General features: G+C 37.3%; 2 protein-coding genes across 7 annotated transcripts; one reads left to right on the forward strand and one right to left on the reverse strand.

Annotated features, from left to right (window-relative positions):
• Positions 1-1,680: 1,680 nt before the first annotated feature.
• On the reverse strand, positions 1,681-7,531 carry LOC131325839 (protein trichome birefringence-like 16). 5 transcript variants are annotated; one of them, XM_058358311.1, is made up of 6 exons: positions 7,270-7,531; positions 5,907-6,140; positions 5,540-5,782; positions 5,050-5,184; positions 3,768-3,963; positions 1,681-3,034 (listed from the first exon to the last, which is right to left on the reverse strand). In XM_058358311.1, the coding sequence occupies exons 2-6, from the start codon at positions 6,058-6,060 to the stop codon at positions 2,212-2,214; spliced, it is 1,551 nt and encodes a 516-aa protein (XP_058214294.1). In that variant the 5' UTR covers positions 6,061-6,140; positions 7,270-7,531; the 3' UTR covers positions 1,681-2,211. The 5 variants fall into 5 exon arrangements, with proteins under 5 accessions (XP_058214294.1, XP_058214297.1, XP_058214295.1 ...); XM_058358314.1 differs by having other exon boundaries at positions 5,540-5,758; positions 7,270-7,435; XM_058358312.1 differs by having other exon boundaries at positions 7,240-7,419.
• A 3,711-nt stretch (positions 7,532-11,242) lies between these two features.
• Positions 11,243-18,174, forward strand: LOC131325299 (methylthioribose-1-phosphate isomerase). 2 transcript variants are annotated; one of them, XM_058357492.1, is made up of 10 exons: positions 11,243-11,393; positions 11,555-11,662; positions 13,021-13,076; positions 13,969-14,127; positions 14,283-14,382; positions 15,679-15,821; positions 15,908-16,013; positions 16,967-17,105; positions 17,306-17,574; positions 17,863-18,174. In XM_058357492.1, the coding sequence occupies exons 2-10, from the start codon at positions 11,567-11,569 to the stop codon at positions 17,935-17,937; spliced, it is 1,143 nt and encodes a 380-aa protein (XP_058213475.1). In that variant the 5' UTR covers positions 11,243-11,393; positions 11,555-11,566; the 3' UTR covers positions 17,938-18,174. The 2 variants fall into 2 exon arrangements, with proteins under 2 accessions (XP_058213475.1, XP_058213474.1); XM_058357491.1 differs by having other exon boundaries at positions 11,245-11,383.
• The last annotated feature ends 184 nt before the right edge of the window (positions 18,175-18,358 follow it).

An 18,358-nucleotide genomic window follows, 5' to 3' on the forward strand; every position in this document is an offset into this window, starting at 1 on the left:
GTCCAGTGATGATTGTGAAGTTATTTGTAAAGTGGTATATAAGATAGGCGAACCCTATTACCATTAAAAAATATTTATTACCGATAATAGTTTAAAAACATATTTCAACCATTGATTACCGAAACAGGCAGAATGTGATTGTGCGACACCGTAAATACCTTATTTACGGAGCCTGCGTGAATAAATCGATCTCATATCATAAATGTTGGACCAATAACTGTCTCGATCTCATATCATAAATGTTGGACCAATAACCATGACCCACTGCCGGCTTGGACTTCGAAGTTCGTAGCCGTTGCTACTTCAAAGTTCAACCAACGAATAAGGACAGGATGTATGACTAGTATTTAATACTCCTACTACTATAATTATCAAAAATATGTGCCCAAAACATCACCCGATGTTGTTTCCTCAGATTTTAAAATAGCAAAATTGGACTTTGAAACATGATCAATCCTACCAGTCCACTTAGCCTTTGAGTGATGTAAACAATAGTATTGTTAAGGAAATACAATCTCATTTTGTTTGGGTATAAAATTGCCGCCTTGTTCGTTTCTAAGTTTAGAAAAGTTTTTGTTTTGTTTTTGTAATTATTATCCTATTTTTCTCTCCAATTATTACTACCATATTTCTTCAATTATTATTCTCATTTCTCTCTCTATCTCTCTCCACTCATTATCCCTCCCTCCCTCTAATCATTATCTTATTTCTCTCTTCACCCACTACCAAAACTAAAATACCCAAAACTACCAAATGAACAAAGTATAACATTGAGACATCTCAACTTAGGAGTTCCAACTTTGGGGTCGGATATAAAATATCTACGGGCATAACCAAAGACCCTTCGCTTAGGCTCCTAATCATCGTTCTGCACTCGCGCTCTCAATTCTCACTTGTGAATTTTAGTGGTTTATAATATTTTTAAAAGACACTTTTACGCTCGTGCATCACATTATGTGACTTTAGAGCATAACTTCTATTCGAGTGGTGTAAAGAGTCAAGAGTGGCTTTAGTTATGTACTGTAAATGCTTAGCGTGCCTTTAATATGGTCCGATAACGTATCCGTAAACGAAGGACTCCTCTAGTGACACGCCTAGAGAAGAACGTCGTCCCGAATTCCCATTTTGCCGAGGAATTCCCTTTTGTTCAGCGAAAAAGTAGGTGCCCAACATAAGTTGATACCCTTCCAATTAGTCGAAGTACGCGCAAGCTGACTCGAACATCCGATTATAAAAGAAATACTCTTCCATCACTTAATCTTTCAAAATTTATAGAGTGGTACAGAGAATGGTGTAGACATGTGGGTAACTTTCAATTGCGAAAAGCCTAAGCACAATCGAAACAAAGTGATCTAATCCAAACGAATAATGACAGAATGTTGAAGAATATAGCCTGTCATAATTTGAAATTTTTAGTGGTCAACAAGAAGATGATTTTTGAGGAAAAAAGTAGGTAAGATTCAGAAAATCCCAGCAAACAGCCAAATTTCTTTCTCCTATGTCACTGAAAGTTGGTGAGTAATTGACAGCCAAAGTTCACCTGGAAAGAAAACATTTTGCAAGTCCAATAACGAATATTCAATGATCAATGTTTCTTTCATTCATCGAGAAAGAGAGACTCTTCGGTTCCACAAGGATTAATACGATCACGTAATATATAAGAATAAGAAAAGGGAGCTATGGAAAGTAAACCTGACTGGAGAGATTTTTATAGCCATCGCCACAAAATATTAATCAATATGTAACACCATACGGTACAGATATTGGAAAAGCAGAAACAACTCAACAAGTCAAGCCAGCAGGGCTTAATTTTCGGCTGCCTGAGATGTATCTTTAGCTACTAATCTGCACGAGCTATTTCTTCCTCGAAAATTCTCTGTATGTCAAATATTCCCCCCTCTTTTGCTGCCCTAAGCAGTAACATATGGTGCAGAATGAAGAATAGGTAAAAGAATACAGCTAACTTACATTCACCAGAGTACCTTAGGATGACGGTGTAAAGAACTAGGGTTGATACCTGATTACAGCAGCGTCAACGCAATCAAATTTGGTACACAAGCTCCAATAGCAACTCCGTCAGTTGACACCTACTCTTCTATCCCCCTTGATCCTCCACATGGGTATCGCATTTGTCTGCTTTTTTATACCAAGCCATGAAAATTCTAGCCGTATGGTAAATAGAAATCTTCACTCAACACCAGTTTTATTGGACTAAACTTGCGCAAAAAGGATTTCATTCCATGTATCCGGAACTCCAGGTAAGCACCAATGCAAACAATCCTGCATGCCCGGAGTGGCCCTAATGCTGTACCTCGATATATGACCCTCGTCTCTCAGCTGAGATAAAGCTGTTATGTCCGTAAGGGTAACCTTTGTTCCCTTCACCGCCCCAGCAGCAACAGGATCACTAGACTCATCTTGTAAAACTTCCTGAAGGGATGGGGTAGTATTGTCACAAGTACCCCCAGTATTCCAATCCCCATTGAAGAAATGCCTTGGGGAGATAGTCCGGTAAAATGCTTTCAACCCTGGATATTTTAAAAGCTCTGAGTCCACCCAGTGGACTATACTGTAAATTGTGAAATTTTTTGCACCTCCAATATCTGCAATTTTTCTGTCAATGTTAGGAACACCCCCCACATGCATGACCCATCGGTTTGCCGTAAACTTCCCTCTGTTCCAATGATGTCCTGTATTGAGAACCAAGACGTTAAATTTGGGAAGAAAACGCCGCAAAAATGCCGGCGGCCTATCAAGGTGCATGGCATAATCTGTTAAACGGTTGGTGATGTCAAGTGGCTCCAAGTCAGCAAGACTTGCCGACCAGTAGTAAAGGATGGTAGTATTGGTCCTTGGGAAACGATAAGCCCACCCATCAGGGCGTATAGAGCCCTTCGCCTTGACAAGACCATACTCCTTCCCCACATCAAGAACATCAGACATCTCTTTACCACCCGTGGCCATGCACATTAGAGACTGAAACTGCTGTCGGCCCAATGAATCCCCAACAAAGGCAATGGTTTTGTGTTGCATCCTGAAATAAATTGTCAGACTCACAATCAAGTAATTTCATCATATCCAGAGTCAACACAATAAGAGACTAAATCCATGACGAAGAGGAAATTAGTTATTCTAGGCTTTTGTTGCTTATTGTATAGTTAGGTAGTGGAGGTGCTGGGCTGCTGTTGTTTTCCTCAGGGTTTTCCCCCTGGATTCCATTCTTTTGGTTTGAGCTTTCAATGAAATCGTACATATCAACACACACACAAAAAAAAAAAAAGAGGAATGGAATAATCTCCACATCAACCAGCTGCACAACAAGGATGGGAAAAAATCTCAAAAGGCATTCTAATCCCAAAGAAGGCCAGTAGAACTTGTGTAGACTCGAATGGAAAAAATCTCACTTCTCAGAAGTTAAAACATAGGGCAACCCCAGGCCAAGATAACTAATTGCCCGTATTGCCAGCTTTTATGAATGTATGATGTATACCTCGCTTTTGGTCGAGCAACCTGAACAAAGCCTCACCCAAAAGCCAAGACAAGTTTAAGTCGTTCAATCTATAGATATATTATGTCATTTGTAAACAAAGGAAGGATTCAATCCTACTTACAAGACCAGAATGGATAAATAGGAAGAAGGCTGTCTGGTTCTTAAGCATATGTTTGGTTGTGTTTACTGCACTGGTCCAAAACTATGAAGTCTAATCAAACCACCTAACAAATATTGTCCAACTATATGTCAACTTATCAAGACAAAAAAAAGGTACCTTTCCAAAAAATTTGACGCTGTAAACTCTTCCATTGCACAATTGTTTGGCTGCCATCGCAATTTCTCATATGCAAAATCTGTACGCTGTGTCAAGCGGCAAGCCCACATCGCTGAAAGCCACTGCTTGCAACCAAACCCAGAATACAAAGGCCGACTATCATCTACAACCCATTTCCCTTTGGCATAGTTACATGCTGAAATTGGAAGCAAACAACATTCTGATTACTAACCAGTACCACTCAACAAAATATTCAGAGAACCATAAGAAACAAAGTCATATTAATAGTGCAATTTGGAATTGATCAATCACCCCAGTCAGACAGGAGTACCACTATGTACGTGGCACACCAAACTGATGGGCCACCCCATGCCTGCCATAAAGCACACAAATACCACACCAATCCGATCATCCAAAAGCCAATATCCCATTCGCCTTTCAAGGCTTAGCTTTGATGACCAACCAAAGGTACATCACCAGTGCAGTTGGAGACTCTAAAATCTGAATAACATAATGTTTTTCCATCGATGACAATTTTCTTGAAGTGATGTGCAATATACTGCCAACTACACCATGCTTAGAAGAAAATAGTCTGGCTAGATTGTCCTGATTGCCAAAAATGTAACAAAACTTCTGACCAAGAGGAGCATTCTACTTTCCTTTGACACGTGTGTAGTCAAATTCTCATTTTCTTACCTCGCTGTAGAGTTTCTTTTTTGCCGAGTCCCTTGATGCAACTAAACCCTGTTCTTCTAGTTTTAAACTATTTTTTCTTTCTTTGATAACTTGTTTATAATCAGCTTATTTTATGGTACTTGTGGGACTTTCTGCACCACCACATGAAATAAGATTCTAGATCCTAAATGATAGTGTTCGGACAGACTACTTGAAGATCTTACTACAATTGACCATCAAAAGAATACAATGGCCTGTAAAATCAGTTCACAAGCAACACTAATAAACTAACGACTACGACCAAAGATACTGAGATACAAAACCTAAACTTATGACCGGTCATAAATTTGACAAATAAGAAGCATAAGAGCAAGAGATGTCTAATTTGCACAACAAGACTACAATGAACCAGAGAAGTACATCAAATACAGGATAAAGAAGCCAAATAATTCAAAAAAATGATCAAAGGTAATGCCTTGTGCTTATATCCATCATTGCTCGTGAGATTCTGGTCTTTGGTAGATTTCTCCTTAGTTCTTGAAGTGTTTAAGAGCATAGGAAAGACCAAACATATAACATAATAGTACAGCTCATGGGCCAAAGATACCTTGCTTTTCCACACGAGTTACTTTGTCCCCAATAAAAGAGCTGGCATTTGCGGAAGCCACAGGTGCTTCTACATTGGCACTTCCTTTTGCTTGGCGTTCACCTTCTAAAGCAAAATTGTCATTAACTTCTTCCTCTGTCACAGCCATGAGTTCATGGTTAGGGCCATTCTAGTCACTCAGAATTAGACACAAACAAAAGGTACACTGACTATTACAATTTGTTCAATATGGTTAACTGACTGGATTTAATTTTTGCTTCAATGCAATGTACGGATGCTGATCTTGTCACTTGTATAGTTGGTAATTAAAGATCCAGTCAACAATGAAAAGCTAGCTCTATCTCACCAGCTGCTTAAATGAGATCCTGCAGCTTAAATGAGATCCTGCAGGTGACTACTCGTGTAACGAGACATGCACAATAGGAACATCTACTCCAGAAGTTTTTCATTGCATTGAATAAAAGCAGAAGCTGTAGAACGAAAACACTACCTCTCTCCTCAACATGAACGTTGTTCTCGGAAACCACTTCGGGTGAATGTTTTCTCTCTTCTTGCTTCTTGGCCATTTCTCTCTCAGACACATCTCCTTTCTCCTCAAAAGGCGTTGCTATTACATCTGTTTTGCTCTTCTCAATTCCAGGAGAGATTTCTTCATGATGCTCATTTACCACCTCTTTTTCCGTAACTGAAGATATGTGTGGTTTCAAAGCTGTTGGAACACGCAACAGAGTCTCTGTCGACACAATTAAAAAGCAATACATTGAAATAAACTAGCAGAGACTAAAAGTTCATTACTTGGCTATACTTGGGAACAATGTCAGTAAAATAGAAAAGAAAAAAAATCACTACACGCAAACCTGGAGACAGCTGCAACAAGCGATCCTCAGGTGGAAGTAAGGGGGAGAGGAGAGGAGTTTTCTCCCATGCCCAAATAAGAATGGTTGAACAGACAAGAGCTATGAGGATGAGAGAGATCTGTTTACCCATCAGTCCATAGAAACCTCCTTTCATCCTTTAAGCACATAAAGCACACACCCGATCTCATCCAGGTGTCATTAATAATAGAAATCGGACTTCCTCTCAAAATATATCTGTAAAACATGTTAGGGGAAAGCATTTTCAGGATCACTATAATGGAAGATGTAACAGCACAAAAAACCTCGTCTGGCCCTGACAGCCTGACTTGCATATACTGAACTAGTGCCAGATATAGCCCCTGTATAAAAGTAGGTTATGAATGTTTGCGCCTGAACATATGTATGTTCACGACAATTATGATGCTTCCAATATTAGAGATCCATGATAAAGAGAGCATCCATCAGTATAAGTCAATGTTTTAGACTAGCACATAGCAGTAGTTGGAAGGAGATCAGCTCCAACTCACATGCCATGCACTTAAAAAGCATGAAATTTTCGTACGACTAATATCAATAGACATCTAAGAGGGTTTAATTATAGTTGGCTTGTGAAACTAATGGGTACAATGGATTAGAAGTAAAAAAAATGTATTCTATTGAGGCACATTGTACAACTGATCGCTCCAAGTAAATAGTTGTTTCAAAGCAATCATGATAGCTTCCAAACTCGATATCCAATCCCTTCCTAGACTATTATGTTGAAATTCGAGCTAATCTCGTTAAAAAATAAGGTCAGATGCTGCCATTAAAATTTCCTACTATCCAAACAGAACCTACATATCCATTTCATTACTATCTTGTCGAGATGGTGTCAGGTGGTTCAATCTAATTGTGAGTTTTTACATTATTTTTTTCCCCAAAAAATTGCCAAATAAATTTTGGAGGCGCCTGAAGCCACTGCCGCATCCTGAACTCAAATTAGCAATGTTAATACAATTTCACGATGGAAAAAAAATTAAAAAAAACAAAAAAACAAAACTACATTTTGGAATATGAAAGAGTAATATATCTGAACATGTATATCTACATATACATATTTGCTTAAATATATTTGCAGAGTGAAGAATTGAACTTGGGATCAAGCAAATTACGGATCAGGTGAGCCAAATCTACGGGCTACATTTTATTGATCATCTCAACGCCTAATTGAACATCGCAACACCGACAAGCGACCAACGAAATGCATCTACGAAGCAAACCAGTCAAATAAAAAATATAATCACATGCACATACGTACAGATATGCCTCAAATGGGAAGATACGCATCTAATACCGTCGGTAAAATTAAACTCCGCCGACGTACCTGAAATTGAGCCTCCAAAACGCTTCAGATCTCGGAGCAGTTAATTATCAGCAAACAATCAATGGTTGTGTTATCAATTTCGCATTATTCAGCAGTGGAACTGAGAGAGAGAGAGAGAGAGGGAGAGAGAGCAGGCGGAGTCGGAGGGAAGCCAGGTATTATTATTATTATATTATTATAGTAATGGAAGGGTATATATATGCGGACGTATCTATGTCTTGGAGACGGTACGGAAGAGATGAGGGAGACAGTAGAGAAAAACACGGAATGGAATATTTGGGGAAACAGTTACTAATAAAAAAACCGGAAAATTTTAAAATCAGCCTAATAGGCTGACAATAATAAGTGTGTGAATGTGTATAAAAGAGTGTAAAAAATATACAAAAATACGTGTTTTCTTTGTCTTTTAGTGTGCTTATCGTCAGCCCAGTGAGCTGACAATAACAAGACCAATAAAAAAAAGAAGAAGGAATATCTGGGGGGAAAATGAAGTCAATGTTGACTGACTTTTATTGAAGTAATCCAGCTTTAAATGAGAAATTGTTATAGGCTTAGGCTCCGTTCCAGAATACCTTCTTAAAAAATAAGTATTTATTTTACATTTTCAAACTCAAAAATAATTTATATGAAAAATAATTTTTCAATTTTTTTTGCACTGTATTAAAGATTTCAATGAGATCTATCAAACAATATCCATATTGATAGGAAAATAATTTGCGTAAGCATATGACTTTTGAGCTTGAAATTGCCTTCTTAAAAATAAGTACTTATTTTCCTTTCCGGAACGGAGCATAACATAAGGTTCCGTTCCATAAATCTTCTTAAACAATAAGTAGCTTATTTCACATTTTTAAACTTAAAAAAATGTAAATGAAAATAAATTTTCAATTTTTTTTGCATCGTATAAAAAATCTCGATGAGATCTTTCAAATAAAATCCATATTGCATATTTTTATATTTCAATAAGTCCATAATTTTTAAGCTTGAAATTGTCCTCTTAAAAAATAAGAACTTTTTTCCTGTTGCGGAACGGGCCTAATGCCCGGTTCCACTAAAGCAATTATTTTTCCTTTTATGAGATAGATTATTCTCTCGTAATATATTACGTACATTTTAATTCAAATAAGTACTTATTTCCCGTTTTGCTAGCGATGACCAAAAATAACAACGTAGAATGTTGTATTCACACACAACTCTGGAAAACAAAATAGTGAAAATACCGTCTCGAGATAACTTTCACATTCCTCAAAAAAAGGAGATAATAATAACTTCTACATTCACGGACTCAACTATCTCTTATACACATTAAAGCAAATGGTCTTTTAGTGACATATTGGATCAGTATTGATCTATCCTCCAAAAAGAAAAAGAAAAAAACAGTCATTGGCTGAGACTAACAACTAAAATTCAAAATTTTAAATTTTAGTCAACACATAACTAAACTAAAATTCAAAATTTTAAATTTTAGTCGACACATAACTAAATCTTTATGAGGAATTGCCGATTAGGGGATTGGGGCTTCCATTCTAAAAAATAGATTTTAAAAAGAAAACACGATCAGTGTCTATGGGATCTCAATTTGTTTAAAAGGAATTTCATAAATCCTCTTTGTGCGGGTACAATTTTCACATAATTGCAAAAGGAATTTATAAAGAGTTACAAGTTTATGGTGATTCAAATTTTACCTAATATATCAACCTCAATCGTTGTCCTAATTAGCTAAACAAATATCTCTCTCATACACCCATATGGACCCCAAATAATAGATTGTACAGTTGATGAAGTAGCTGAAAGGTTTGATAGAGAGTGAGCAATTAATTTTTGTGGGGATGACTAATAATTGGAATTTTAGTCCCATACAAGTTGACTGATTTTTCTCCCAACAATTGCATGTAGGTCCAAATCCAAATACTCCAGTTTATTGCTGCCCCTGCTAAATTATATTATCCATTGTCGTCCTGATTCTATTTAAATAAGCATCAGACATATATTCTTAATTGCAGGTTCATATTCTCGTAATTTTAAAATGCATTTATTTAATCCAACCCGGGAATAACACGCGCATTATATTATACATTATTCCTAAATATGGAGAATGCCATTAGTTCTTAAAGATGATGTTGATGAGCAGAATAATTACCGCACATGGCCAACTGCGCTCCACTTACTACTCACTTAGGCCCCGTTCCGCAACGCGAAATAAGAACTTATTTTTTAAGAAGGCAATTTCAAGCTCAAAAATGATAAGTTTATTGAAATCTAAAAATATGCAATATGGATCTTGTTTAAAAGATCTCATTGAGATCTTTAATACGGTGCAAAAAAAATTAAAAAATTAATTTTCATTTGCATTATTTTTTAATTTTGAAAATGTGGAATAAGTACTTATTTTTTAAGAAGATGTTCTGAAACGGGTTCTTACACCGATTAGTAATTTCTAATATTATAATAATACTCCTCCACTCACTACTCACTTTTGTCACTACTCACTTTTGTCATCATGCCACGCCTAAGTATTTTAGTCAAATTAAGTAGTAGTTTCAGCCTTATTAAAACCTTTTCAATTGTTTAGTGTTCCTTTTACCTCAATAAAATAGTATTTTATTTAGGTGCAAGAGAAAGGAATGTTTTTGGGTAAATTTCACTCACACCCCTTCTGTTTTGTTGAAATCACAATAAATATCCCTTGTGGTGAAATTGCAGTGCTCTTCCTTATTATTATTGTAATAGGAGCAACGCTTCAATCCATATTTTAAGAAGCTGTTAGTTCACCAAACAATAATGGTGAATCAACACATTTCAAGTTTGAAATTCCCAAATTAGCCTGTTTGGTGCATTACAAGAGTGTAATGCACATCCCGGCTCTTCATCTTTACAATCAATGGCCGAGGTAAAATCCTACGTGTAAGACAAGTATTTTACATGTAAGATACTATTTTTCATCTGACCCTTAGAAACCCTTTTGGATGGTTAGGGTTGCACTACAATCCTATAGCACCCCCAATGCACTACAGTGTCATCGAGTCCGGCAAACACCCCAGCTTTTCTAATTAGAATATGAAGTACATTATTGATAATGTGAAAATAATGTGGAAATCAATAACCCATCAACTTTTTGTTCATATGTCTCCAACCCATCAATGGGATGAGAGAATAGCAAATGGGAATAACATTGAGGGTATTTATTAGTAACTTCAATAGGATATTTAACGGAGTTAAATTGAGTTATTTGACAAATGTTGTAACTGTGATTTCAAAGAGTACGAGGGTATGCATTGTGATTTTCAATAAAGTTAAGAGGTGTTATTCTCATGGCAGGGGGAATATACCTCTACTTCTTTACCAACTGTTCAAAGTTCCAACTAAATTTATTTATGAATTCGTACCGGCCCTGATTTTTTTTTTTTTGGGTACGTCGGAATTTTGGCCCTGATTTTTCTACTGACCTACAAAATGTTATGAGTAATTTTTTTCCTACAGTATGATTATGAGTAAATTATTAAACTGTCTGAAACAATTACTCGAAAGAAATCGGAACAATATAATAAGGGTGATTGGGCTTAACAATCTTTTATTATTATTCTTGTCTTCATTTATTTTATTTTTTTGAATTATAGATACCGACAAGAGAAATTTTAAAATTAAAAAGTTTCAATTCAAATATTATAAAAATCACTAAAGACATAAATAATCTAAAACAGACAAATATTTTTGATTATTTTGTCTTTATTCAAAATTTTAAAGTTTACTGTTTATATTTATAGATTCTTTGTAGAGAGACGTCTATGATCCTGAAAGAGATTAACGCAAAATTAATAAATATTTATTTTTTGGAAAAAGTAAAAAATTATTGAGCCAGGACACTGTTAACTCTACAATTATGCGATAAAAGGGAAATGAGAAAGAGGTGAGGAAAAAAAAAAGCATCAACTCAAGCATAATAATGACATCATCATCAAGCAATAACTTTCCCAGGAAGACGGGATGTATGTAGTCATGATATGCTCGAAATGTCATTCCATTCGAGAATCTGAATGCACACGTGAGACCGACCGTCTTCAAATTGATCGGGAAGGCCCGTCGACCAACCAACGACGACGACCCAAGATTCGCTGTAGCTTTCGGTCATTCCTATCTCTCTCTCTCTCTCTCACACACACACACACACACACACACACAGAGGTATTGCTAGTATATAATACTCTGTTAGTCTGTTATACTTTGATGTTTAAGTTGATTAATTGCGTGCATGTATGCGAGATCCATGAGTTGATTATTCTTGTAGGGTTGCAATCAAATGGCACCTAATACGAATTCTGCAGAAGGACTCGAAAATGGTTCATCTCTTCAGTCTATCCGTTACAAACGCGGTTCACTTCAGTTACTCGATCAGGTCTTTTCTCGCTCGGTGTATTTGTCTACAAGTGTATGTATAAAATCATCTAATAAGTACTATGAAACACGAGCCAATTAAGTCTGCCTCACCACACACACACACACACACACACACACACACACACACACACACAAAGAGAGTAAAAAAGAACACGTATAGTGAGGCAGGTTTGAGCAAAGTCACCAATTTGATTCGAAGAAATTGCCAATCAACTGGCTTGGTCACTCTTGACTATTACTTTAATAAAAAAAAATTACTCCAGTAATAATCATAGACCTTTACCTACTGACTTATCAATCCAATCGATAAGCAATAAACAATAAGAATTGCGTATTAGTATGCATTGGAAGCGTACTTGATGTGGCCTTCTGGGAATGCAGAGGGCACTACAATGGCTAGAGACTCCTAGAGTTGGAGGAGATTAGAGCTCCGAGCAGCCTTAGAAAGAGAGGTAGGGAAAGCAGTGGAGAGTTGTCAATCAGAGAGTAAAATAGTGTAGTTGAGGCTTGTTTGTATCCTTGGATCTCCCTTTGTATTGGTGGCTTTGAGGAGTGGTCTAGCTCATCTGAGGATAGGTGGCCTCTCCTCGTTGTCTTGACAGTTTGGGTGGTAGAACCTCCTCTGCAAGGCCTAGGGCCAGAGCTGACTTGTGGGAAATTTTATCATAAAGCTGCTAGACAATATTTATGATAGGTATTCTGAGATGTCAGATGTATTGGTTGGTGCCCCTCTTACTCTCGCTGACTGATCAAGGAAGAGGTCGCTAAGGGCTGTCTCAACTTCCTTGGCAAACCCTTTCTTCTGGCGTTCGAATCACATTCCTCTTTTGGTCCCGAGTGAGGTATCTAGACCCTGCTCCTTGCCTAGGATGTTGTTCAGGTTGCCTTTGATAGTTTGTTGTGAGCCCATGGAGCTCTGAGATTTAAGAGTTAGGCAAGGTCTATTGGAGAATGACACCTTGGAGGTGAGCTCGCTATTTGTGGGGATGAGTTACCTCACTTGGACACGAGGTTCCAGGACTGCTTTGGTTACTAGGAGACAGAATCTCTGCCAGTGACTGGTACCATGGCGAAGGACTTTCGGATACCTACATAATGCAATTTTGATGGGAACATTTTTGTACTTCATGATTGGAATCCCGGTCGTCCTTGTGTTGCTTTTTGAGGAAAATCAAATCATTTATTTCATTGGAAAAAGGCAAAAATATGGAATTCTGGCATCTACTGTGAAAATCTGCATCCTAGATAATACCTGGCAAGGCAATTTCAGAGCTGTTGATGGCTTCTCCTTTTTGTTTGAGCTTATCACCGCTCCTTCGTATCCTTAAAAAGTTGTTTATTTTTTCTTGTAAACAGAGAAAGCTTCCTCTTGAAACTACTTACATGGATATCCGAAATTCAGTGGATGGATGGTAATATATTCAGCTCTCTATCATATCAATTTAGTATTTCTTACTCTTCTCTCATGATATATTTGATATACGAAACTTTTTCATACCGGATTCATTTTATCAACTATTGAACTATGTAACGAAGGTATTGCTTTACAGAGAGTTGATTGCAGCTTTGTTTGTTGTTTGCATCAGCTGATGAAGTGTTTTCATGTATAAACTCCAAAAGACATCTTAATTCTTCTCATCATTTTTGGATTTATCAAATTTATCTTTGTTAGTTCCCGTTACTCTTGCGCCCATTTGATCTTTATTCATTGTTTTAAAGGAGAAAATAGGATTACAGTTAGGGTGGCACCTTTTTTCCAAACTTATATTGAAGGTACATAATTGTTACATCTCCAATAACACTATTTTGTTCACTGCCAATTTCGAACCTAAGGAATGACTGAAGATTTCCTCTGCCACTTTTATATTGTGTAATTGTGTGAATGTGGTTGAGGTTTCTGACAAAATTTCACGCTTGTACGTTTTACTCTCCCCTGAATTCCCATGACATTTGTTTGAGTAAATGAGTTGTGACTTTGTTGCGGGAGTTAGTTTGTCATTTGTCTGTTCCTAGATTACTGTAATTCATATATACCTCGTAGAATTGACTCCTGAAGAAGGAAAAGCCCAAGATGATTGTTCTGAGATTTTTTCTCAAGGCAACATTTTCAACTAGCAAAGATACATGCATGCCATTAGCACCTTGCTTGACATTATAGTTTAAGATCAAGTTCACATTGCGGCAGTGACACTGGTTGCTCACCACTTTCCCTTGATTGACATTTGAAGTATTTGCACATCAGGTTATGTGTCATGTCTTTTGTAAGCATTTCGTGCGTCTAGTTGTCTTTCACCGTTGTTTCAGGGGCGCAATAAGGGATATGGTGGTCCGTGGGGCCCCTGCAATTGCTGTAGCTGGTGCACTCTCTCTGGCTGTTGAAGTGTCTAACATGGAAACTTTCAATGGGACCTCTGAAGATGCAGCATCTTATCTCGCCAATGCATTAGAATATCTTGTATCAAGGTAATTTCTAATTCCACACTAGTGCGGCCATAAACTGTATGCTCTGCTTGCTAAGAGTCTAAGATGGTGTTTTTTTTTTTTTTTTTGGCATTGTATTTAAGGGATAAGTGTTTTTTCGTGTTTATTATTAGCTAATGTCTTTCACACTTTGTCAGCCGGCCGACTGCTGTTAATCTTTCTGATGCTGCTATAAAACTTAAAGAAGTCATATCTAAGGCAGCTTCCACTTCTTCAGAAGCAAGTGTAGTTTTCCAGGTACTAATGTTCTCTTGCTGTCTTGCTGAGATCTTTTTGTCAGCAATTTGCTCTTTTGACTTGATAATTCCTTTTGTGGTTACTTGTAATATAGTGGCATAAGAGGAAAATACTTAAAATAGTCACATATTAGACACTTAACTCCCCATTTTCTTTTTCAGGAACGATGACATTTAAATTATTTTATAGGTTGCAGTAGGATGCATAGTAATATTTCTTTGATCGGGCACAGGCACGGTATGCATTGCAGTTTACAACTTAGCACGCGCACAATATTTTTCCCTTTCCCTTTTCTGTAGGGGTGATAGTTCTTTTTAATTTCTAATTAGGGACATCAAGATAACAGCTATGTTGCTCAATTTTGTCCATTGCTGGTTTTCCGCTCAATTGATATACATGTTTGCAGGCACAGAATATTTTCTTCTTTTTTTCACCTATAAGTCTATAACTATAAGAATGAGGATCATGTGTGTGGATGCGTCGTCTCTTTCTTTTAGTTTCTTCATAAGTTCATCTCTCTCTCTCTCTCTCTCTTTTCTTTGTAATCTTTTTTTCTTGTTCTCTTTCATTTTATTATCATTTGTTTGCCTTGTTTTTATTGTTCCATTGTAATTGTATTAGCCCAGGAGAAAGAAGTGAAAAGGCCAAACTTTTTGGGTGTTTGTCAAGTTATTTTCATGTCAATTATGTATTGTTCGGACATACATCTAAACATATACACCAGATATTTACCCAGTCCGGATTTTTGTGTTTCAATTGTAATCCATAGTTATAGTAATAACGACTGTTAATTCCCTTGCAATTCTACTATATAAAGTTGTTACAGCTGCTCACTCTCTCTGGTAATTGATGGTACCCTCAAATTGGTAGGATCCTTGGAACCCTCTCCGATGATCTTTCTGAAAACTGCAAAGGAAGATCCACTGAGGGCGTCCCTACAACATTAGCCTGATTAGCAACCAATTTCTCTATCCCTGATCTTATTAGAAGAAAAATCTTCGCCCTGATCATTACATTGCTTCAAAGTCTTCCCTTCCCAGGATTCAATAAGAGGAGAAGTGAGAAGAACCATAAAGCGATGAAATTCGAAAAGGAAGCTGTGCAGCAGCGAACCAAGGACAATGCAAACAACATTGCCCAATTTCAAAATTACTTTATGTTTTTACTGCATATATGACTTCTATCTACTCTTCTTTAGTTCCATTTTGGGTTATTTGGAAATTTGGCTTCAATGGAACCTGAAATTTGGCCCACTGTAATACTCTTCCTGTGCCCTCATAGTTCTGTTACTGTTAGGCCTACATTGAAGCCGCTGAGCAAATGCTTAAGGATGATGTTACTTCCAATAAAGCAATCGGGTCTTATGGAGCTATTTTTCTTCAGCACCAGCTGGAAGACTCCAAGAGGCTGTCTATTCTGACACATTGCAACACCGGCAGGTACTCCCTTTCTCTAAGAGCACGGCTCACGTATTGTTTGTGGCCCTATGTTTCTAACTTGTTATCATTATACTTCAATTTGGTAGTCTTGCTACAGCTGGATATGGGACTGCTCTTGGAGTAATTCGTGAACTTCATGCTGAAGGAGTTTTAGAGAGGGCATATTGCACAGAAACACGTCCATTCAATCAAGTGAGTGTGTCCCTTGTACTTGTTTCTGTTCTTAGCATCTTACAAAACTTGTGCTGCCAGCCTCGTTTATAGTCCTGAAGTCACAATTCACGCCCATATTATCAGAAGATGTGTTGTAGTGGCTGTAACTCGTAATAACAGAAGTAGGAAGTGTTTGCCTTGAATGTTTGATAGGGTCTTGAGTTTACCAGCTCAGATTGGCACTCTGTTTTATGATTTCAGATACGACATAGGTACTCCTATACGGGCTTCTAGACATAGGTACTCTGTTTTGTATGATGGCTCTACCTTTGGCTAGGCGTATGAATCTGGACTGAACATATTTGTACAAGTTAAACAAAGAATAAGTTAGGATGGTTGGTTTGATAATCTAATTTTAGCTCCCAGTCCCATATCCTCTACAATCAGAAATCCCTGCTGACATTAACACCATTTTTATATATTGAAGTGCAGCATAAAACAATACAAGATGTGGTTGCTTCAAAGCAAAGTTTGACTAGGCAACAGCCGCAATACTGATAAAAGTTTATTTGGTTTAATCTCATAATAGGTGTCAAGCCTTGATTACCTTGTCTTTTTAACATTTATTTGTCATAAAAACTGACTGTACAGTGAAATTCCACATGTATGTGATTTTTTTAGGTAAGTGAAATTTCAAAAATCTAGAGTCAAATGTCAAGAAGGACGTCAACATTTTACTAGATAAAAGGAAACATACTTATGAACTATTACAGCCAAACACAGAGTTTGGGATTCACTAATTAGAACGCTGACTTGTGCCATTGAAAATTCTATTGGGTATTGCTTTCAAAATAGGACGCCAAAGGTTGCCAGTTGCCACCCTCTCTCCGTTGTTTAGAATATTGTGTCTCGTATACATGCCATGATACGATTTGGTTATATTCTTCCTAACAAATACCCTTCTATGTTTTGATATAATCTACTTGCTGCAGGGATCGAGATTGACAGCTTTTGAGTTGGTGCATGATAATATCCCGGCAACACTTATCACTGATTCAGCTGCAGCTGCACTAATGAAAGCTGGACGCATAAATGCTATCATTGTTGGAGCAGATCGTGTGGCTGCAAATGGTACTTCAGTACATTAATTGATCCATCTGCTTTTTTAAGTTACAAGTCTGTCTGGAATATATGTGAACTTTTTTCTTGTTTTTATAAAGCTGGACCTTTTCTGGTTGAGAAAAATCAGAAATTCAACATTGTGACTGAAACCTAAAAGAAAGTACAGATGTACTAGTATAGATTGAGTGATGCATTGTATCTGCATGCAGGCGATACTGCTAATAAGATAGGAACATACAGCCTTGCTGTGCTGGCAATTCATCACCGTATTCCATTCTATGTTGCTGCTCCACTGACTTCCATCGATTTAGCCCTTTCTTCTGGGCAAGAAATTGTCATAGAAGAAAGGTCTGCTAAGGAATTGCTGCATTCACGTGGAGGGCTTGGAGAACAAGTTGCCGCTTCTGGAATCTCTGTCTGGAACCCAGCGTTCGATGTTACCCCCGCTTATATGATCAGTGGTATCGTCACGGAAAAGGTCGGGCCTCTCTCTCTCTCTCTCAAGCAAACACAATATACTCACAAAGGCAAAATGAAAAGGGGGTCCTATCGTAATGTAATTGGCAGCTTTTTCGTTTTCCATTCGCTTATTTGCTGGTTTTGGTTTCAAAAGTTGTTATTTGCTTATTCCTCATTGTGAGTTGGTTTCCAAAAAATACGCAACTTTGCCAGTGTGTATGCACTACCCTTCTTATTTACTTAGCATTGATTAGCAAATAAGCAAGGTAACTAAATTTCAGTCTAACAAGCAGTGTTATTTGACCAGGGTGTCGTTACAAAGAAAGGGAGTGACACATTTGACATCAAAGGTTTTGTACAAAAGGCAATTGACAACTCATAAGAGAAGAGGCATCTTCATTTGGGGGCGGTCTGCCTACTTTGATTGAAAGAATTCTTCTCCTTTGGAAGTACTTTGGTATGGTTAGGGGGGACGTTTAGTTGATCTGCGCTAAGGTTTTGTGCTCATTAAACTTAACAAACGTAAACGGAAATATAATTGTACTTCTTGGAACAAGGCTCTCAGTTGAGAACTTGTGCCTGTTTATATGATCTCTGAGTATTTGATTAGCTACTGATTGTTCTCTCCTGTTTTGAATGCATATTTGATCTTTCAAAATGGCAGATTGTTATAAGAACAAAGCTTATGTTTGGCCTACACAGCATCTCCAATAGTGGGTGCCATTTTGAGGATGCCAATGCCAAATTTTGGCATGCTACAGACTACGGTGTTTTTTTTGCCATAAATTTGGCTAAATTGCTCT

Source organism: Rhododendron vialii, chromosome 5a, assembly GCF_030253575.1.
Source record: "Rhododendron vialii isolate Sample 1 chromosome 5a, ASM3025357v1".
Lineage (NCBI taxonomy): Eukaryota > Viridiplantae > Streptophyta > Magnoliopsida > Ericales > Ericaceae > Rhododendron > Rhododendron vialii.

What these genes read in the sequence shown, in the direction of transcription:
- LOC131325839 (XM_058358311.1), bottom strand. Translation starts at nt 6,060, where the DNA reads ATGAAAGGAGGTTTCTATGGACTGATGGGTAAACAGATCTCTCTCATC. An exon ending in CTTGTTGCAGCTGTCTCCAG is followed by an intron (nt 5,783 to 5,906) that starts GTTTGCGTGTAG and finishes TTGTGTCGACAG; the next exon opens with AGACTCTGTTGCGTGTTCCA. An exon ending in CGTTCATGTTGAGGAGAGAG is followed by an intron (nt 5,185 to 5,539) that starts GTAGTGTTTTCG and finishes TGGCTGTGACAG; the next exon opens with AGGAAGAAGTTAATGACAAT.
- LOC131325299 (XM_058357492.1), top strand. Translation starts at nt 11,567, where the DNA reads ATGGCACCTAATACGAATTCTGCAGAAGGACTCGAAAATGGTTCATCT. An exon ending in AAGCAAGTGTAGTTTTCCAG is followed by an intron (nt 14,383 to 15,678) that starts GTACTAATGTTC and finishes TGTTACTGTTAG; the next exon opens with GCCTACATTGAAGCCGCTGA. An exon ending in AAACACGTCCATTCAATCAA is followed by an intron (nt 16,014 to 16,966) that starts GTGAGTGTGTCC and finishes TACTTGCTGCAG; the next exon opens with GGATCGAGATTGACAGCTTT.